The sequence below is a fragment of the Lygodium microphyllum genome, chromosome 19 (genome assembly GCF_053477565.2).
Source record: "Lygodium microphyllum isolate KBCC chromosome 19, Lygodium_microphyllum_v1.1.10, whole genome shotgun sequence".
In the NCBI taxonomy this organism is placed as follows: domain Eukaryota; kingdom Viridiplantae; phylum Streptophyta; class Polypodiopsida; order Schizaeales; family Lygodiaceae; genus Lygodium; species Lygodium microphyllum.
The window spans coordinates 21,821,852-21,844,620 of NC_141153.1; the positions used below are offsets into that span (position 1 = coordinate 21,821,852).

The 22,769-nt window shown below is 39.3% G+C and overlaps 1 protein-coding gene across 4 annotated transcripts; it reads left to right on the forward strand.

Annotated features, from left to right (window-relative positions):
- The first annotated feature begins 575 nt into the window (after positions 1 to 575).
- On the forward strand, positions 576 to 20,730 carry LOC148019646 (uncharacterized). Of its 4 annotated transcripts, XM_087699748.1 has the most exons (8): positions 576 to 1,248; positions 1,467 to 1,666; positions 1,756 to 1,814; positions 1,906 to 2,041; positions 2,129 to 2,223; positions 2,316 to 2,365; positions 2,453 to 2,572; positions 3,501 to 7,337. In XM_087699748.1, the coding sequence occupies exons 2-7, from the start codon at positions 1,562 to 1,564 to the stop codon at positions 2,488 to 2,490; spliced, it is 483 nt and encodes a 160-aa protein (XP_087555874.1). In that variant the 5' UTR covers positions 576 to 1,248; positions 1,467 to 1,561; the 3' UTR covers positions 2,491 to 2,572; positions 3,501 to 7,337. The 4 variants fall into 4 exon arrangements, with proteins under 4 accessions (XP_087555874.1, XP_087555875.1, XP_087555876.1 ...); XM_087699749.1 differs by lacking the exon at positions 3,501 to 7,337 and adding an exon at positions 20,706 to 20,730 and having other exon boundaries at positions 576 to 1,666; XM_087699750.1 differs by having other exon boundaries at positions 576 to 1,666; positions 2,319 to 2,365.
- The last annotated feature ends 2,039 nt before the right edge of the window (positions 20,731 to 22,769 follow it).

Here is a 22,769-nt window from a genome sequence, read left to right on the forward strand (position 1 = left end):
GCTAGTACACCATCGTGTTCCAACCCCTTGTGATGCCTCTTGGAGGAGGAAGGTTGCATGGTGGGAGAATTTCCATGGCACTTAATGCCTATTAAAGATCCACTATGTGTCTCAATCCTCCTATCACTCCCTCTACTTACATGCAAGGTGTATAATCATCATCCTTCAACATGCTACTTGATACAGCATGTTCATGTGCTTTTTGTGTTATTGCTATACTTTCACAAAGCTCTAAGCTAATCCTTAACCGCAACTACAGTGAAATATCAAGGCCATTGCGTCTCAAATTTTAACGAAGCAACTTTCTAGGTTTTGGCTTTATATTTTGCAATGTACATTTCATTAATACGACACCTCAGGATTCTTCTATATCCATCAACGAAATTTTTTACCTTCAGTTCATGGTAAATGTTTTTCAGACTACTTGTGCTTTTTAAAAAAATAAATTTTATGTAGAACTATTATTTTCAAGCATAGGAAACGAAAATAGACTCTATTGAAATATTCAAGAACACGAACTTGGAGATACAAAATCCCATTATCTAAACCTGATTGGGAGGCTGCAATACTGGAAATTCAAACAACAAAGAGAGCGGGACATCGAATGGGTTTGAAAAGGAACCCCATTGCTGCTCCTCCTTGCACAGGAAAACGCCAGAGGTACGACAGGATTAGGGCTCCTGCCTATCATTAGCGGAGTTCTCGTGCCCCGGTCTCACAATGATTCCATGATCATCCGCCAGCAGCCTTCACGCAGGTGCCCCTTGATCATAGCTCGAGCCCTTGACGCTCTCAACGGCTCTTCTCTGGCAGCTGGAAGGAACCCGGCCTTGCGTTATCATCTTCGATGCTCTTAGAAGTTAGAGTGTCTCCCGCTAGACAACGTCTCATGTTTGATCCCTGGGTTGCAGTCCCATCGTTGATTTGCCTCGATTGCAAGAATTCTGGATTATTCTGACAAAATCAGGGCTTCCGTGTCTTTCTGTGACACAGTTGGCCTTCCAGATAAACCCTGAGCGCATAGGGTTTGGTCCTCCATATTTGCTCCATCGTGCCCGGTCACATCACAAGCGGTGCTACTTTGATTGCTCGGTTATTCCGGATTTTCTGCAGAATCTGCACTGGTGGAAAACAACCTTCCCCTAAATTTGAGTAGATTCAGCCTATTCTGACAGAATTGGGGCTTATAAGTTATGTGTCTTCTTGTGACACGGCCAAGTACTTTCATGCATGAACGCTCCCAAATAGGTAGGGCCAATCCTTGATACATGCTTCCTCTGCCAGACGTTTGGGTCACGAGAGATCTCCTTTGATTTCTTGGTTATTTAGGCTTGTGTGCACTGCCACTGGTGGAGGACAAAACTTGTAAAGGTGTTTGATGCAGTGCTATACAAAAAGGAAGATGGATTTATGGATATAATATTTAGGAATGCTTCTCACCATTTTGCATTGTCATCGGCAAACAGGGACATTCACCACTCCAACTCGGACGTTGTATTGGCCAAGGATCCTCACTAGTGCTAGATTCTGACAGAATTCTGATTGCTGGTTGTCAAATGCTATGGCTGAAGCTACTGTCTGTACAGTCCCACAACCTCGGCATGGGAACAACATGGTTCTTACTGGTGGTATGGCAGGAAAACGTAAAACACCATCTGAACTTCGGGTGAGCTTCTGTCCACTAGCATGGCAATTCCATGGGTTCTGAATGGTATTTAGACATGAAATGATTGCTTTTTACCTGGGACTTTGTAGGTGGAGCAACTGAAACGCCTTCGCACAAGTCAGGACCAGGCCATAGACCTGGTTGAGAAGTACGCATTCCCTTCTTTTAACATTTTAACTGCTCTTCTACTTTTGTCTCTAAGGCTTCTTAATGCTTATTCCTGTTGGGCGTGCGTTTAGGGCTCAGAACTTGTCAAATGCTCGAAACAATGATGCTCCAAAGCATCCACGTTTTATTGATACCCGAGTTGCTGATGTTTCTGCTGCTACTAAACCTGGTGACAGATCAAAGCTCTTCACCAAAGACAAGCAGGAGGTCTGACTGCTGAAACTCACTGAATCGCTAAATTGTCAAATTGATAACTATATTACTTAATAGGATATTTGTGTTGTGAACTTCTAGGATGCACCTCTTTTCCCTCAAAAGTGTGAATTGACTGATGTGGGTGTGCGTGCTATTATTGAGGTCTGCACGAAGCCTTTAGTGAATCTTCAATGGTTAGTGCGAACTCTGAAGTGTTGACGTTGATTCTGTTTCTCTTTTCTGTTTCATTATTTGATGTTCCAGCAAGAATGATATGTCTTGTCAGCAGGAAGAGAACAGAGCCCGATGATGCCTTCTTGGAATTTGAGAATGGAGGTGCCTTCTAGCTTAAAAGTAGAAAATGGAGTCAACATCCAGAAGGCCGATTTTGCTTCTTTTAACACCTTCAAAGATGTCTCACAGATTTCTTTTGGATTGAAGGAGAGGGACCCTGCACCTAGTTTGGATATGGTAGAAAAACAATCCAGATATTTTTGAATTGAGGAGAGCGCATTCTTTGCATTTCCATATACCCACTATCAGGTATTTTCCCTTTTATTTGTTATTTTTTTCTGCTACCCCAAAACCTGTGGTTAATTCAAACATTAAAAACACAATAATAATAATAATAATAATAATAAACAAAAAAACCACAAAAAAAAACAAACAACACAAAACAAAAACAAACAAACAAATACTAAAAAAACTGAACTCTAAACACCATCATGGCACGCGCATTCGCGCTAAACACACTATTTTTTTAAAATAAAAATAAACTCGCCGTTCACTTAGCACGCGCTAAGTGCGCTAAAGAGGCACTTTAATATTTTTAATTAAAATGAATCAGTCGTCACAAGAGTACGCGTTAGCAAAAAAACGCTCCACATCACCTTAATTTTTAATAAATGAACTTGCATTTAGAGACCTAGTCTGGGTATCGAAGTCCGGGATTCGAATTAAAGCACCGCTTTCACCTAATAATTGGTAATTAAATTTATATGAAGGAATCACTGTTTTCTTGGTAAAGTTTATCACTTAATACAAATTCACCCATTCTTAATAATTTATTAAAATGAACCTTTCATTAAATTAATTTCCTCTCACTGCACTTAAATTCTCATTTTTAATGAACTTAGTTTCGTGGGATGGGTATGCGTAGTCATTGGAGTTATTTTCATGGTCAACCACCGGTTTATCAAAGTTGTGGTCTTGATGTGTGTGGGTTGTTGTTATGTTTTGGTTCAGTGTCTTTGTTACGGTTAAGGGTACGGTGTGTAGTTTTTTTTCTTTCTTGCTTGATACGGGGTTTTGGGTGTTTGCATGTTGCATAGCATGAAGCTTTCGGTCCATATGTTTAGAGGTCATGTCAGATTTTTTCTAGACTGTGATTTGCTTGGGGATAGTTGGTCGAGTCACGTTTTATCGCTTTGGTTATTCTCTTAGTCTTGGTTTTTTATCTGTTGCTTTGCAGGCATTCTCCTTGATTGTCTGTGTTTGTGGTGTGTGTGTAATCATCTGAATGGCGTCTTTTCACGCTCCTCCCTCTATCTAGTATGTCCCACTCGTTAGTAGGGATTACTCTTCCCTACTCACTTTTGAGGCTCTCACGAAGGCGAGACTCGCTGCTTTTGTGGCTACCTCCTTTCCATTGCTTCTAGAGGATCCATCGTTGTGTGACGAGTTTTTGGTCTCCTACAGTAAGAAGTCGGGACTGGTCCATGGTATTTCTATAACTTTGACACCTCGAGGCCTAGGGAAGGCTCTGTCTCTTCTCTTCAAAGGTGAATCCTTTGTTACCACTCGTCAGCTTTTCTCTAATGAAGAGATTTTGAAGCTGTTACAAAAGCAGACTAGGGAAATGCTGGATGTTAAGAAGGTGATCAACTCTTCAAGAGTTTCCTTTTCCATGATCACTGATCCTGTGTGGAAGATGGTCTGTCAGTTTCTTCAGGATAGGTTTATGCATGTCAAAATGCCATCCCAGTACTTGTTCAAAGAGCTTTTCACAGCTTCAAGGATGGTGTTAAAAAGAGTAGCTATTGATTGGAGTACTTACCTCCTCACTAAAATGGATCAACATTTCGTCAAAGTCACCAGGGGTAATGTTACCAATGTCACCTATGGATCGTACTTGTCTGCCTTTTTGACCTACTTAGGTTTACAGAAGAGTGTGCCTTCACCTCCTCCATCAGATCCAGTACCTCCTCCTCCACCTTCAGATGAGTCATAATCCATTGATATATATGATGATGATTCTCCGCCTCCCCTGGTCATCCAGCGCAAACGCTTGAAGCGGGTAGCGGATAAAGCTCCTTCGGTTCTTCCTTCAGTGCCCATTCCTGCTATCTCTGGCAGTGATCTCCCTGGGTATCTCACTTGTACTAACATGTTCAGAGCACATCGCGAAGGTTCATTGGACATATCAGTTCCCTGACTGAACAATCAAGTCTTGGGCGATGCAATTCCTTTCCTCTGTAAAGACATTCAGAGTTCCATTGAATTGTCAGTGAACAGCCTGTGTTCAACAGCTGTACGCTTCCTTTTATGAAGACCTCATGCAATCTAAGGACCAGTTGCATAAGACAACATCCGAGTTAGCTTCTGCTAAGAATACCCTAGCAGATTTGTTTAAGCAGATGGAGCAACAAATCCACCTGGTTGCAACCCAATGAGATGAGATCTCTTCTTTAAAGATTCAATTAACAGAGGCTCAATCAGAGGTTACTAGCCTTTCAGAGGAGAATGAGAGGATGTCCAAAGAAGCGCAAGAGTTCCAAACTCTTTTAGATGCCAAACTTTCAGCTTTATAGACTGCTAATGATACAGTGGAATCACAAGCTTCCCAAATCAAACAGTTGCAAGATCAACTGGCAAAGTCACGGTCTGTTCCTCCAAGCCCTATTGTTCCCTTGATTCCTTCTCTCTCACAGCAAGACTTGGCTGCTCTTCAGAGACAGGTTACCTTGTGTCCTCTATTCCAAGATAAAGTGGAAAGATTGCAATCCAAAATGGATCTGTTATGGTCTACATTTGAGCAGTTTCAGGAATATGTTCCTCCAGACCATTCTTTCTTTGTCCACTACCACTTACAAAAGTTGACCTTTTACATGAAGCTTTCCACGATGGATTTACCTCTTTTAGAGGATGGATGGAGTGGGGCTCACCGATATGATATATATCTTTCCCTTTGTCAATCCCATTCCACAACCATTTTACCCATTCTTTTCCAACCTTAATCTTTCCCTCAAATTCCCATTTTTACATACTGCTCCTTTATTGAGGATAGAGTATTTTCCCCTTCTCCACTGTGTCCTTCTCCATCCATTCATGTACCTTCCACCTTTCCTGTTTATCAGTTAACATCCTTCTTAAGTGATTCCATACAAATTTCTGCCACTCATTCTTTAAATCATTTTTCCTTTTATGATTTTGCCTATCCCTCACTTCATCCACTTTTCCTTATTCCACTTCCCTCTCCTAACACTTCTATATCTCAACCACCTCAGTTGATTAGTGACTATAACGGGTTTGATCATTAGATTTCCAGAAGAAGGAGATGGAGCTCGAATGATTCCCTTACAGGACCTCAGATCAACTGGCCAGTAATACCAGGAGAATGGACATCTACTAGTCAAGCTTACCAGAACTATATTCATTTTGCTCAGCAGTATTCACAGTCTGCAGATCCTTCAGTGCGATTAACTGCTCATTTTGCTTGGTATCTGGCGTATATGCATAGGCATTCTCATAATGATTCCAAGCCTATTCCAAAGTTGTGTATGAATGTCAATGTGAGCATTGATTCCCAGCAGTTGGATATATTGTATTTTCATGCCCTTTGTTTGCCTAGCCGATACCTTGTCCTATTGGAAAGGATGTGTTGTCTTCAGTTTTTTCAGAATCCTCCCAAAACATTTGTAGATGAATCCTTATCTATGGATCGTTTCTGAAATCATCAATCTTTCAAGAGGGATCATCTTCATTGATACCTTTTCCAATGTATGGTGGATGCTTTTTAATGAAAATCTCTCTTTTTGGAGGAGTCATTCAGATGGTTGTGTTGTGTGTAGTGTTTATGTTGTGAGTTACTTTATGTAAAAAAAACGTGGTGATTGTCTATTGGATTGGATTTCGTGCGAGCTACATTTTTGGAGAATTGTGGTGATTGGGTCGTGGTTGGAGAGTTGAAGATGCTGATGAAGAAGAAGAAGACAACCTCTTATATCCTTTCCAAGTTTGCTGTGCTTTCCACTTTGATAAGAAGTGTTAATGTATAAAGGGTTTTCCTTTCATTGTATTTTTATATCAGATACATGTTATAAGTTGGGGTCGTGGTTGGATGGATTGTTTTTGAAGAGATATTGAAGATCAAAGTTGAGCTTTTGAATGACCTTGTATTTTCTTTTTCTTGGGTTGCGAGGACGCTTCCTTATTAAGTGTGGGGATATGTTGAGTGTTGAAATGACTTGTTTTTTGGCTGTTTTTTGTTGTTTTTGAGAGCTGAATGGTTGATTTTATGAGATGATTGATTGGTTTGGAAGTGATTTGAGAGTGTTTTGGATGATATTGATTATGTTTTGGAAGTTCATGATGTTTATTAGTGGAGATATGAGGTTCTGTGATGTTCTGATAGGTTCTGATTGGTTCTGTATACCTTCTGTATAGCTTCTGTTATGTTCTGTTTTGTTTTGATTATCTTCTGTAAGGAGGGATGGATTGATGATTGATGAAGATTGAGATCTTGTGAAAGCTTATTGAATAGTTTTTGAGAGTTTGGAATGGTTTGAGTATGAGTTATGTGGTTTTGATGACCTTCTGTAACCTTTTGTAACCTTCTGTAGGTCTTCTGTAGAGCTTCTGTCTCTGTTCTGGTACTGTACTGTGACTATTTTGTATGCTTCTGTATGTGTTCTGTTGGATGAGAGTGTAGCTTGGGAAAGTTTTCTAGCCTTGGAAAGAGGTGAATACAAGTGCAAAAGAGCTGAAAGAAGTGAAAGAAGTAGCTGCTGCTGAAGACTTGAAGACTGGAGTGAAGTGACAGTAGTGAGCTATGAAAAGACACTGTAGTGGCTCTGGTGACTCTTCATATCAGACATACCTCTTGGGAGGGGTATCCACGATCTAAGAAGGATTATTGAGGGCGATTTTGAGAGATTCTAGTGAGGATATGATGTATTATTGATAGAGAGAGAGAGAGAGTCAGAGATAGTCAAATTCTACTAAAACAGAGTGATTGTATGTGAGAGATTGAGAGAGAAGACTATGAAGATATTGAAGATGAATACTATGTGATGTATTTCCATTCAAAGATGGTGTATTTCTTTGCTTTCTTTGTTATATTGATGGATTTTATGAAGATATTGAAGAATATAGTTGATTCTATCAAACCTGTGGGAGATCTACATGATGCTGTATGAAGATTTGTTGTGTCTGGTGTTCTTTTCTTCATTGTGATAATATAAAACCTAATAAACAAGCTTATTGATGTTACAAGATAGATTTTCTTGCAAGAGAATTCCCTTTTCCTTGGTGTTCCTCTTGGGGCTCCAATGCCCTGTAGCTTTGGCGGCTTGCTCTTAATCTCGTAATCAAATCCCTGCAAAGTGATTAACCACTTTGCTAAATGATCAGGCGACTATAACTTATTCAACAATAATCAAAGCCCTTCCGCCTTCGTATAAAAAACCACCTTCTCATAAAGAATGTAGTACCTGAAATTTTTGGTCATAAATACCATCGCAAGGTATAACTTCTCCATATAGGTGTAGTTAATTTTCGATATGCCCAACTTCCGACTAGCAAAAGCTATCAAATGGTACCACTTCTCCTCCCAAATTTGGGATAAGCAACAGCTTATACCATACATGGTTGTTGCTGAAAATATATAGAAAATTTCGCCCCTTTTAGGTGCTTTTAAAACAGGTGCTTTGGCAAGCTCCTGCTTCACATCGTCAAAAGATACTTTGCAAGCATCACTTCATACAAACTAACAGTTAAAGGACAATAGGTTCGTCAGTGGCAATGTTCTTTCTGCCAAGGCATTGATAAACCTCCGATAATACCGTACCGATGACAGAAAGCTATGCACTTCCTTTGGAGTACGTGGCGGCCTCATGGTGACTATGACCTTGATTTTTTCAGGGTCAGTCGCAATCCCTATGGAAGTGACCACATGGCCTAAAAATAGCCCATAAGGCACTCCAAAGATGCACTTCCGCGGATTGAGAGCTATGCAAAATTGTTTGCAACGCTCGAAACACTTCCGCAAAATAATCAACTGCCTTTCTCTTACGGTGGCTGCCCCCTCCCTCCCCGTTCATCAATGAATACTTTCAACTCCTCTGGGGAGATGTCACCAAAGGTCTTGTCGGCTGCTCTTTGCCACAAACCAAGTGCATTACATAACCCAAATGCCATCACATGGTACACAAAGGTACCGAAGACAGTGATAAATGTCGTTTTCAGCTTGTCTTGCTTAGTAATCGCCATTTGGTTATACCCTGCAAAGCAATCCATGAACAACTATGTTTTCCTACCCGCCAATTGATCCAAAATTTGGTCAATAAACGACAACGGGTAGTAATCTTTGACAGTCCGTTTATTTATCTCTCTAAAGTCTACACAAAGACGGATTTGATTATTCCTTTTCTTCCTATTCACAACTAGCAAACACCATTCAGTATGCTAAACTGGGAAGATCAAACCTGCCTTCCGCAACTTCTGAAGCTCTTCAAATAGCCCATCCCTTAGTTCAAAAGACATATGCCTTACTTTTTGACGTATAGGGCGGGTACGTTCCTTTACAAGAATGGTATGCACATCCAGACTAGGAGGAATACCCCTAAGTTCATCATAGCTCCAAGAAAAGATATCGCGGAACTCTTGAATCACGGACACATAGTCCTCTCTCTCTTTCGAACTGAGCATGGAACCTAATTTGATTGGTCATGAATCATTAGGCATGCCAAGGTCCAACTCAATAGCGTCCGCATCTCTTATTCGATCTTGAGGCTCTATCGGCTCATTCAAAGTTATCTGATAAATATCCTCTGTAGTGGATCCTTCTTTAGATCCATCGCTCGATGACGTCTCACTACTAGATGGATCATCTTTTGTTTCTAATTTAGTGGATGATAATGGAGATCCCTCACTCTAAGGAGACTCTGGGTAAGCATCCACTATTACACGATGGGCACCTTGACCTAGAATCACTTGACCAGCGGGTATATCGACTTGACAGTCTATGCGTAGAATCCATGGTCTGCCTAGCAAAACTCGATAGCTAGGATGTCCTGCAAACCGTATCACCCTAAAGTCCAGATAGCATTCCACGCTTGCAACTGTAACATGTACTTTAGTGATGCAACCTTTCGGTTGTCTTAGACTATCATCAGCCATCCTAAGAAGTGTGGAGCCGTCTTTTTGGATCTCTAGACCTAACCTCTCCATCAAATCTGAACTCATGATATTGACGAAGGATCCAGTGTCCACGATAGTGTGCTCCACTAATATTCCATCCACATACACTGGAACCCTAGGGCAATGCTTTTCAGCATGATCAAGCCAATCTTCTCCCACTCTAGCTATGCCCAAAGGTCCTACAATATACCCTATACGTAGGATTTTCTTGAATTCCTTGCATACTCCTTGAGAAATTTTAATCAATTGTAGAAGGTTTACGTCTGGTTTAACTTTGCAAAGAGAAATTGCTAGGTCAAAGTCATGGTAGTTAGCCAAAGTTCTCTTCTCGTGCCAAACCATTCTTTCCTTTGGTCTTTCAATTAGCTTTGGTGCCTCTTTTTTAGCTTTTACCTTATTTCTTGGCAATCCTTTATCCTTCTCAAGATCAATTTTACTACCAACAGGTCTTAAAGGGGTCCACCTTCCATATCAGGATTCAGGACTCGCTTTTCCCTAGCATCTTGCTTAGGGCTTCCCTCGATAGGTTTTACAATTCCTTTGTCACCCTCTTTGATCTTTTGATCTCTTGTTACTACTCGTAGATTAGAAGTTTCATCATCATTGACACATACGACCTCAATAAGGCTGACTCCACTGCCATGAGGCAAGTCCTCTACAGTAGCCTTTCCTCGTTGCAGTATTTTTCTTGGTCCCTCATCTTGCTGGAGATTATTCCCTTGTGCGTAATGGTTAACTGGATCTATTTGTTTGCTCCCTTATTGGAGAGAACTAATCTTACTCCAAAAGGTAGTAGCTAAGTGGCCAAACTTTTCGCAAATATCACATTTGACATTTGGACAATTCCTAGGGAAATGTTGGCCATCACACCACTTACAGCTGAATCTTGAGGAGGCACCCTCCTCAGGGTGTCGACTCCCTATCAAATTCTGTTGCTTCTTAAGAAAATTGATGTCCACAGCTATTTGTCTGTATTGTTTAAAAATTATATCAGTATAGTGCTTCATCATGTCCTTAACTTTGCCAAGGACATTAGAGGCACTCGACTCATAGCCGTGGCGGATCAACCTATCTGTCGTCCCATTGGCCTAACTACTTGATTAGGAATTGGCCGTTGACCTACTGGGACAACATTAGGATTCATTGTTTGGCTTCCACCACTATTTAGTGAGGCCACCTGACTAGCCATGGGCATAGTCATACTAGGAGAGGCTCATAACATAGGCAAATTTGGCATGATAATACCTCTCCCATTAACATTTAACATAGGATCATTTTGACTCCCATTGGTCAAGGCCAATTTATTACCATTCCAATTTATCCTTGCTGCATAAGCCGCTTGCAAGCGTGACTCTACTCCTTTTGCTTGGGTAATAGCAGTGTCAATGTAGGCCAAAGCAACACTACTAAGCTGCACTTGGATATTGAAATCCAATCCATGTAGGAAATATTACAACTGTGCAGCCGCTGGAATGGGAATATAAGTATTAAGTTTGTGAAGAACTTGCTTTAGTTTTTTGGCATAGGCCTGGACATTCTCATTTGGCTCTTGGCGTGTTACATTCAAGACAAGCAACCAATACTGTCCACCCTTCTCAAGAGCAAACTCTCTACGAAAATCCGTAAAGAATTGGGCATTGCTAGTTATGGTTCTAGCTTCTAGACCGTGATACCATACTGTTGCTCTTCCTTTTAACGTCATGTTGAAGAACATCATTAGGTGTCCTTCATCTTGGATTCGATAGTTGAACATGAGTGTTTGGAACTCCTTAATATGGAGTTCTCCATCTTCTTCTACTAACCCATGGAAAATGGGCAAAAGTGCTCCTAATTCTGGTAAATCCGATGTACCTGTTGGAATTGCGATGGGTTGTACCATGGCTACAACCGAAATGACAACAGGAGGTTGTGTAGATACAATTACACCCCCACTTGTTGTGGGTTAATTAACTACAAGTAGGGAAGTACTAAGACTTCCACTTGCACTCGAAGAGCTATTCATAACACTTAGGTTACTAGAACCACTACTGCTTATGTGTAACAGACTGCTCCTTTAAGGAGAATAGCGTCTCACAATCTCCAACTTCCGTCTAGCCCTCTCAGCACGTTTTGCTTTTTGTATTTTGACTTGACGGTCCTTGTCAGAGGACATAAACCGAATATTTGGTCCCTAGAAACACTAGATTTGAGAACCACCACTTGTTGGCCACTCCCGACAGACGCACCACTGATGGGACCTAAAATGGACCGGCACTCACTATAGCACTAACCGAACCTCTAACATACATAAGACAACCCCACAGTGTCATGGCCAGGAGTGTCTACAAGATACATTGCCCTGCCATCATACGTACATTTTGCATTTGTATCATGTTTATAGTCCAACCCTTAACCTTCTCAGAATTCTCAGAGGGAGACCCTACACATTTTGGTGTAATTCACCACGTAGAACAACATAGGAGGCACCCCTCGGCTGATTGCTACGGCCCCACTACGACCCTTCTATACCTTGGGGAATGGCCCCTCGATGCGTCACTAACATATATAACACATACAAAATGGACTCCACTCTTGGTACCAATATTATATTATTCCAGGAATGTACCATTTCTCACTTGTCCCCTTGGACCCACTGTCTAGACATGCAGCTTGGATGCCTTACTCTCTCCAGCGTGGGTCATTTATCATTCAACCAAGTGTTATGCATACCAGGAATAGACACCATGTATATATGATTCATGCAAAAGTGTATGATTGTGCATAAACAATTATGGTTTAAAATCAGCCTATGTGTCATGCAAAAACAACCCTTTTAATGAATTTCTGCTAATACGCAACACTTCATTGTAGGAACCTAGCACCAAGGCTAACCTTAATGTTATGGCTAAATGTTATGGCTAAAGAGAACAATTATACTTTTTATTATTTCAACATTTAAACTGTCGTATAATATCATCCTCCCCCTCACTGTTAAATTTTGATGCGGTGCATAGGTGTAAAGGGATTTTTTATGTCATTTTTTGTATGTTAAAGCAATAAATATGTTAACACAAAGGACAAGGGCCAAACTGAGGCTTAACCTCATGCTTCAGTCGCATCAGACATTCATATACATAGATCTTACTTTTCCATATTTTTTCCACGCAAGAAACCCATTTTTCCAATTTTTCTTTATTTTTTCCTATTTATTTTTAATAGAAAATAGGTATTTTCTGGTTTTTTTTAATGACTAATCATTGGAACTAAAACTCAACATTTTCCCTTATTTTATCCCATGTCCACTCATTTTTTCCCACTCAAAATCAAAGAAACTATCAATTTCCATCAAAATTAGTGTTTTTTCAGGTTTTAAAAATTTATAATTGCCGTAAATCAATACGGGTTCTGGATAACCATGATTCTAGCCTTCAAACATAATGCAAGGAACATTCAAATAAAATTTCAACCCATGTGCACACCATTTAGACCATGAACAATAAAAAACAAGCAAAATTCTTTCATAAAATAGAGCATACCGCCTTTTTGCATGTTTCGGGTTTCCTGAATATTTAATTGGGACTGTGTATTAACCAATCAGTCATGGATTTCAGCATAGATCTTCAGCCTTCAACCTCCTCAGCCTCTTGGAACAATTTGGTGCCTCCTGGACAAGCATCGATCACTCGATTCTCTTCTTGATTCTTGCCACATTAAGTGCCTCTATGCAGGAGTGAGAAGGAGGAGAGAGAAAGACTGGTTTTTTATCTCCACAACCAGGCAGCCAATGGAGGAGTGGAGACCAGCGATTGGAAGTGTAGATAGAGTGCAGATCATGTATCCGGTCAGTTGGGGGGGTTGCTTACGGCCCCCATAACCCATCTCTCAATCATTGGATGATGGCGCCCTCTCTCAAACTATGCGCGTGAATGCCCCCCCCCTCCCCACACGATTTGATTTTTTTTGGTTGGGCTCCCAAAGGGAGACCCCAAAGGTCGCGACTTTTGGGACTTCTTAAGTCAATTTCCACTTGCCATTTTGGGCTTGGCCTCTTGGGCACTCCCTCTCCATCGTCTGGTGTCCGAATTGAAGTCCAAAAAATCTTGGGCGTCCGTTGTAAAGTCCTCCACTGTTGGGCATCTCCTAGGGTCTCATCTGACACGCCAAAAAATTATGAAAATTCACCAACTGTCATCTAGTGGGTCTTTTAAGCACTTTCAGGCATTGCCGCTTAAAATCGTACTGATTGCCACCGCTGCCTTCGATAAAGTCTATTTTTTCCCTGAAATTCAAAATTTTTGGCTATTTTTAAGCACTTCTCGACATAAAAAATCATATGTCAGACGTGTTTTAGTCAAAAGGTCGTATCCACAATGGATCAGAGAGAGAAGGAAATTGAGAATAAGAGATAGAAGAGAAGAAAAATAATAGGTAGGAGATTCAAATGAATCCCAAGAATGCTGAAAATCAAGTTCTCTTCAAGACATGTCCATTCATCATGAATCAATCATAAAATCTTCTTCCAAGTCTGCCCCAAATCCTTTACACAATATAGAGAAAGCTCAATGAATCAGACTTTGCATGTATTACATATAAACTCTACTATATACATCTAAGACAAACAGTCCAAACAATCCAAATGTTAATAGGTTTAGATGATTTCTTGGTAGGTGAAGCCCAAGTACTTCTCCCAAGAGCACTATGTATTGATAGAACCTAAGAAGGGGAACAAAAGCCTTGCATGGGACTCCAAAGACACTTCAGCCTTGTGTATTATTGGTCATTATAGCAGTCATAAGCTAATCATTTGATGGCTAAACTCCAAGACAAATGGTTCTTGGATTATCTAGACAATGTCTACTACTAATCGAAAGCAATCTCCAAGCATTAGATCTCCTAGATCTCCATGTTATACCCCAAAACGCATACCAAACACTAGCTTCTCCTTTGCCACTCAAACAAAATATTTGATCATTCCCTTGGTGCCAAAAGGAGTGTAAAACCCCAAGACACCTTTGCAAAATTCTCCTGGATTGCTCCTTCTCCTTCTTCCTAGTCCACAGTGTTATATGTTGCCTCCAAACTGTGATCATGCGCTGTGCAAATTTGGGAGCCCTTCTTTTTTTATGAGATTTTTCAAAACTATCTAGAAATCCCCTTGCTTTTTGCATGTTACCCTATTCTAGAAGTATACAATACATTTTGAGAATATTTACAAGAAATAATGGCCAAAATATGAAAAATAAGCTAAAATGGAACAAAGATCTTGTATTGTTGAACCATCCATACTATGGACACTAACACTAATGAATAATATGGCATTGAATCTCTAGATTAATAAGGAAGCTAGATGATCGTGCACTCCCAAGATTTTCATACTGTTTCTGCGATATACCAGCATGACAACGGTGATTTGAAATTCATATCTTTTGGAATCTGCATCATGCCAAATATCATGCCTACCATGTGGCATAATCTAGTTATTACCCGAATTTCAAGCTTGCAACTTGGGCTATAAACAATATTTTTTTGAATTAAAAATGAATTTAAATTTAATAAGTTCATATATTATTATACCACGACTGAAACATCCCTTCTTTTATTGATTTTTAAATCAAAAAACCATTCATATTTTCCAAAAAACAACCCAAGCTCTAACAAAACTAGACAAAATGTGAACATCATTCTCTCTTCTATTAGTCCACTTCAAATTTTTCTTGATTAGAAGAGTCATTAAGTCCTAATCTAAAGCACCCTTTTTTATTCCATATTTTCCCTAATGTGCCTTCCCATATGTTTGCATCTTTGACTATTGAAGTTTCCCTCTCTTGGATGATTATGAGTAGTGTTAACATGGGCATTCATTTCCCTATTGGAACATTGAGTGCAATTGTACTTGAAGCAATCCCGCTCGTTATTGAAAAACTTATTGTTATTGTTAGTATTTCCATGGTTCTAGGGAGTATTGACAAGATTAGTATGGTCTTGATAATAATTTCCCTACTAATCATTCAATCGATCTCTTTTGGCTTAAGGAAACATATTGAACCTATTATAGTTCTTGGGAAGAGTGGTCATCAATGGTTGTGCCCTCATAAAGGTGTCTTTCAGGTCATTGGGCCTCATTGCATCTAATTGACCATTAAGAATCGGATTCAAGCCCTAATAGAAACATGTCTCTTTGCTGACTCAAGGTCATGTGGGGTGCGTACTTCTACAATGTAAGAAAGTAGGAATAATGCCCTTCTAGAGTCATGCTTAAGGTTGAAAAACTTGCTCATTTTCATAGTTTGATAGACAAAAGATAAGCATGAGCTTTGAACTGCCACCTTAATTTTCTCCATGTCGCAACAGACTTGGAGATAGCCTTGTTACGACACCATTGTTTCCACCAAAGCATTGCTTCTCCTATAAGCCTCAAACATGCGATCATTTCTGTTAGAAGATAGGCATAGGAACCCACTATAAGCAAGGGAGTATGAGGGAAGATGGGTGTGAATAGCCCTAGGGGCAGGGGAAACCCTAATCCTAGCTTGGCAGAGGCTATATAAACAGCCTATGGGTCACTATCAAGTGTGAGATAGAGTGTACCCAAGTTGTACCTTGAGCAACTTTTTAAACAAGAATTTGTTCTTGTACTTTGAGCCTCTTTCTCCCTCTTGTGCACACATTCCAATGCTACAACTTTGTTTCCTAACATGGTATCATAGCCTCCTCTGATCCCCTCAGCTTCCTATACCCTCAGCCTCACTAAGTACGCATGATTGTCCATCATCTTCACCTTTTATCTCTTGCCTCCATAGCCAAACCAGACCCACCTCTGATGGAGGACTTGGGGAGGACAAAGGAGGCCATATGAGCTCCTTGTTCCTTCTGAGAACTCTTTCACATCTCAGGGCGTAGTTGCCTATCACCATAGACTGTGGAATAAGGCACACAGAAGGATGGCATTACGTTCTGAGTCAGAACGGTGCAGTTCTGGGCCAGGCGACTACTTTGTCCTAAAACACGGGTTGTAGGAGATGCATTGATGGCGGCTACCATAGGGCTTTTGTAGGCCCCCCTAGTGGGCCATCTACTCCTAAGAGGGCTCTGAGAAATTCAACCTCTGTTGGCTGCTACAAGCCAAACCCTAACTGTCAGTCACTAGGGTAGCCATAGCCAGGAGCTTCAAGCTTCATCCATTTTCAAAATTTTTCAATGTTTGGTCATCAAGAGTGATTTTAATCACTAAGTCAACTCTTCCAGATTGTGTTATTAATCTAGCAATCTCATTTCAAAAGTTCATCTACTCGAAGAGTCAACATCAAGCTCATTAAGATCGACATTTACCAACATGAGCTACATATGAGTGCTTGTAAGCACTAAGGCACTTTGTTTAAATCATCATTGCTGCTAATGCCTACACAATCTAAATGTTTTTTTATCAGGAAATGAAAACAACTAAGTGCTCTGCTTAAAATTGTAAGGCTATGTGTACAATTATAAACACATAGACGATCATGCACTAGAAGTGTATTGCATATCTTGAGTGACTTTGTTTCAAGTACACTGGTCAATGAAATCAAAAGGATGAGTGTCACTGTACTCTCCTCGGAATCATCAGCAACAAGCATTGAGATCATAGACCAACCTTGTCCAACACAAGCTTCATCCACTAAGCCATACCACAAGGAGGAGCCTGAAGTCCAGTCTAGGTTTACTTCATTAAAACCTAAAAAGATTATTAAACCTCGGAAGAAGATTGCACATAAGAAAGGACCACCACAATCATACCTTGAAATATTACATTTGTATGATTTTTAGCCTTTCTCCTCATTGCAAATTTTATCTCAATTGTTTGATTTGCTTCCGCATTCAGTGGAAAATTTGTAAGGGACTAGACACTACCCTATCCTAACAAGTGGTAAGACCTTCCCAATGGCCACAACATATGCTGATGTCCGTCCTCAAATTTGAAAGTTTGATGGCAAAGATTCCCACCCATGGCAGGTACTTATAAAGTACAAAATGATGGAGAGAGGGTATTGGCCTTTCATTCAAGGCACTAGAGTTGTAAACTCTGCAAATCTGGTTGATATAGAGGATGACCAACGTGCCCGAGCAATCATAATGCTACACTTAGATGAGTCCCTGATTCATCATGTTGATCAACTAAACACTGCTAAAGAAAAATGGGATGAGCTTGAAAAGCTCTATGGAGCCACTGGTAAAAATAATAAAATCTTCCTTAAAATTGAATTCTTTAGCTTGGAATATAGATCAAGAGAAGATTTGGGAAAATTCATCTCTCACATGAAGGGACTTATGGCACAGCTTGCCTCTGTACAAGCTCCAATACATGAAGAAGATGCTATTGCTATTCTCCTAAAAGTTGTAAAACATGTGTTTCCTGCTCTTGTAACCACTCTCACCAACATTCCAGATCCTACATTGGCAAGTACCATTCAATCTTGTTTGGATGAAAAAAAGAGGAACCACAAAGAAAGCAGCAACAGTCAGGCATCTTCAACTTCCCGTGATCAAGTATTGGTACATATAGCTCTCACTAGATGTTCTTTCTGTAAGAAAAAAGGACATCTTGTAAACAACTGTTGGAAGAAGTATCCCGAGAAAATGAAATGTAACAAATGCAAGAAGACAAGGCATATCACTAGTAAATGCCCCAACACTCCTGATGTACCCAAAGAATTGGTGGCCAACTATGCCTCCAATCCATCTAAAGATCGACTATTTTGACTCTTTAAATCATCTACCTGAAACACTCTTGTAAGCCTAATTTATAAAGGCATCCCAAGAAGGGAGGGGGGGACATCTTACATGCCTTATAATCCAATGCCACCCTGGCATTGAGGGGGGGTGTTAGAAGATAGGCATAGGAACTGACTATAAGCAAGGGAGTATGAGGGCAAATGGGTGTGAATAGCCTTAGGGGCAGGGGAAACCCTAACCCTAGCTTGGCAGAGGCTATATAAACAACCTATGGGTCACTATCAAGTGTGAGATAGAGTGTACCCAAGTTTTACCTTGAGAAACTTATTAAACAAGAATTTGTTATTGTACTTTGAGCTTCTTTCTCCCTCTTATGCACACATTCCAATGCTGCAACTCTGTTTTCTAACAATTTCTTGGTTTTTCAAACCTGTTCTAGCAAAGAAGTAATCTTCCATATGCTTGATCCAATTTTTAGCACTTATCTGAATCTTCATTCCTTTACCATTAAACTCGGGCAACCTGACCTATTTGAGTAGGACCTTCCTCTCTTTCTTAAATATATTTAGTAACAATATCCCTATGGGTTGCCTTTATTTAGTTTGCAATCCACAAGTATTTGAAGATCACAACATATTAGGTTATGAATTATCAAAAGCAAGAACAAATATTTGATATAATCATCATTCATTATGTTTTATGTGTGTTGTTTTTTTATGAGTAATTAGCTCCTAGTTCTTTTCCCTCAACTCATAAATTGTTTAAGTAATTTAAGCATGTGCAGATCCTATGTCTTTTTTCTAAACTAACACTAATTAATTTTTATAATATGTTTTTTTGAATTATAAAAAAAAATTTAGAATTCATTCTTATTAGCTATGCATCTATTCTTTTCACATATTATATTCAAGAATTCAAGTATATTCATTATTAGTGATGCATTTATTTCTTTTAGATATTATTTTTAAAGAATTCAAGTATATTCTTTTCTCTTTTTCTTAATCATGAATTTTTAAGGAGATAATAAAAGGGAAATACTTGATTACAAGTGTTTGAAGCATAAGTGTCGTTCACCATGTTTATCCTCACATTAAGAGTTGTCAAACCATGTGGGAAGGCCCTGCTTCATTAGATGGACTAGAAACATTTGAATATCCTAATTTGTTAGACAATCCCATCATGTTGAGCTTCTTTCATGGGGGGATCACAAGTAGAGAAAAGAGAAAGGTGCTAGATAAGAGAAAGAGAATGGGTTTAGAAGTGGCTTGCGATTGTTTCCTTGGGGATGTGCTAAGTTGAGATAGTCTTCGTCTTTACCCTCTTCATACTCTCACTCTTGTAAACTCTCTTATTACTCCTCTCTACTTGGCATAGTTCTACTATTATTTGTCTCTCATGCCTCACTCCACACAATTGGTCTTTTATTTATAGTTGGGGCAGAAGAGGGAAGCGGGGACCTCTTGCCTACATCATGGAATTTTGAGGTGTCTTGTGGTTGCAAGGGGAAAAAGAGAACTTTTTGTGGAGGACTTATGTGTCAACTATTGAAATTTTCTAATTTTTTGAGTATGGGATAAAAGAAAGGTGGCCTTGCCTCACTATCAAAGATCTCGAAGGGGTGCAACCAACTGACTGGAGGGGGACTATGCCCACTTTGCGGTGATTTAGAGCCCATGGAGGGGGCTATTTTGCCCTTCCCTCACACATGTATAGCATGTGGGGGATTAAAGACAACTTTGTCATTGGAGATTTAGGCCTATTTCTAGCATTACAATTATGTACATGTTGCTTGTTAGCTCATTGTAGGTTATACAAGCAGAAACAAGGTTTACAATGATAAAACAAGGCATTTCTAGGTCTAAAGACATGTGGTAAATGTCTTTTTTTAATTTATAAATTTCATACACAAGTGCCTTAGTGTCTTACAATGTTTCCTCAGCTCATTAGTAAAAATATAGGGTTAATTTTATTTTTTTATTGATAGAAATGAAAAAAGGGAGTTGACATGTCAATCAAGGGTGGAATTCTAGACTATCATTAGGAAAAAAATGAACTCACAAAATGGCCCCTTAAAAATAATATAGTTTAAGATGTAGGCCTTTTGGATTGTCCAATAGGAAGGCTAGATGTTGACATCCATGGAGGGTGAATCTTCTCTCTCCAAATCTTGGGTTTTGTATTAAAAAAAGGGGTAGTGGGGAACTTAAAAAAGGGAGAATGAATAGTACACAAAATTTGAGTTTCTCTCACCTCGTATTTCCCCCCTTTTTTGGAGAATTTTAAAATTTTGATTTTTTTTCCTCTCACGAAATTAGTTTGACCTAAAAGTTGAGCAATAGAACACTTTCCCTCTCTTCTCTATACTTGTGAATTTTTGTCTCCATTGAAGCTCTTTGCTGAGAGTAATTAGGGTTTTGAGCGTTCTACTTACCTCTACACTTTCTTCTCAACGCAGCTCTAGATTTTGGGCAAAACACAGGTTCCCATCTCTCTTTGCATTTTCTCTTGTTTGCAATTTTTTCAATAGGGTTTGATGTCATTTCTTACTGTTATTGTTGTTTTATTGCAGAGGTTGTTTGGGGCAGGAGAAAGAGGTACTCATCTCTCTCTCCTTTCTTCCCCCCCTCTCTCTATGTGTTGTTTCTCTTTTATGTTGTGTTTTCAATAGAATTTATGTCGGTTCTAATTGTTGTTTTCTTGTAGATTTTATTTGGAGCAAGAGGCAAAGGTGTTAATCTCTCTCTCTATGTGTTGTTTCTCTTTTATGTTGTGTTTTCAATAGATTTTGATGTTGGTTCTAATTGTTGTTTTCTTGTAGATTTTATTTGGAGCAAGAGGCAAAGGTGTTAATCTCTCTCTCTGTTTGGTTTTTTTTTTTGCTGATATCTTTTCAATACAACATAATGTTAGTTCTAACCCTTGTTGTTGTTTTATTGCAGAGATCATTTTGGGTGGCATTGCATAAGTCCTTATTTCTCTCCCTCTCTCTTTTTTTCTCTATGTTTCCTCTTTTCTACTGTTTTTTCAGTATACCTTCATGTAAATACTAACTCTTGCAAAATTATCTTTTGAAGAGATCAATTTGGGCAAGATTTGATAGGTGCTCATTTCTTTCTCTCTCCCACGTACTCACACACTCTCTCTTTCTTCCTCTCTGCATTATCCCTTTTCTACTATCTTTACAATAGGGTTTGATGCCAGTTTTAACTTAAGGATCAATTGTTGACAAGGTAGAGCAGAGATTCTGTAGCTCAATTTATAGGTAAATCTGCCATATTTTGTGGTGCCAAAATTTATACATTTAATTAGTGGTGCACAGATCGGACGCCGTATGCACGTGTAGTGAGCGTCAGAAGGTTCCCAAGAACAAAAGAACTCTACTTTTTCCCAAAAAACAAGGAAGAAAGTTTGCACGACATGAAGCAAGAGACTCATTGGGTGCAATCTCCCTCCATGCCTTGTGTGAGCACTCCACAAAGCATGTATTTTATATATTATTCATCTTCAAGCTCAAAAAATAGTCCAATTTACAATTAGCACGCTTTAGCTTTTGTGTTTGCTTTTGTACCACTAAAGAATTAAAGCTATTGGGCGCCCAAGGAGTCAGGCTATACCCAAATACAATGTCCAATACAAATATTTAAATCGTGCATCCATGCACATACAAAAATAATAAATAAATATCAAGCGCGTCAAAATATGGATGCCATGCCTAAGATACGCGCCCATAAAAAATTGATGATAATTTGAATACATACTATTCTCCAATGCTTTCTAATGCCACCGCTGCTTGCTCTACACATTAACTGAAGCATTCACAATTGTTAGAAAAATAATACAATTAAACCGACAAAAGTGAATACCTAGCAGTCTTCAGCCCTACAAAAATAAATTGGTTAGAACTCAATCCTAACCTTAATTTATTACGAGTGCGCACTCTAAACTCATAAAAGTTTATTAATTTAAATATGTATTTTGCGAAATCACCTGCTATGGAATCACCCACTATGGAATCACCCACTTACACATTAAATTAACAAAACGCTCGAAAAGGATAGGCGTCCCCATCGACTTTTCGCACAAAGAATCCACCTTGTGTATGAGCCCCGGTAATAAAATTTTACGGAATCCACTACAAAACCTCACGGAATCCACCGTGGAATATGCCTCCTGGTATCATACCCCCAGGGTGGGATAGCAATTGTTCTCAATTGCTATTAGCTCAATGTGGAGCTAACAGTGTGGGAAAAGCACTTAGGTCTCTAGCATGCATCCATTGGGCCTGTTCAATAGGATGATTTTTAAACTTAACCAAATATTTAGAATATCTACGGCCAGTTCTAGTGGTCATAATGTTAGTATCTATAATAGTTTCAGGCTCAAGGATTTTAGTTTCGTTGTCTAGCAAAGGAGGGTTTTCATAGACAGGGTGTATAGGCAATTGTTCTCTAAAAGGTCGTAATAAACTGATATGGAAGGTGTTGTGGATTTTCCAATGTTGTGGTAATTCTAGTTTAAATGCATTGCCATTGATTTTGTGTATGATCTTGAATGGTCCATAAAATCTAGGTGCTAATTTGACAACTGGGTGTTTATCTACACTTTGTAATCTTGGTTTTTCAATTCATAACCA

Coding starts and splice junctions, on each gene's coding strand:
- LOC148019646 (XM_087699749.1), top strand. CDS start 1,562: ATGGCTGAAGCTACTGTCTGTACAGTCCCACAACCTCGGCATGGGAAC. Junction 1,667..1,755: donor AAACACCATCTGAACTTCGG/GTGAGCTTCTGT, acceptor GGGACTTTGTAG/GTGGAGCAACTGAAACGCCT. Junction 1,815..1,905: donor GCCATAGACCTGGTTGAGAA/GTACGCATTCCC, acceptor GCGTGCGTTTAG/GGCTCAGAACTTGTCAAATG.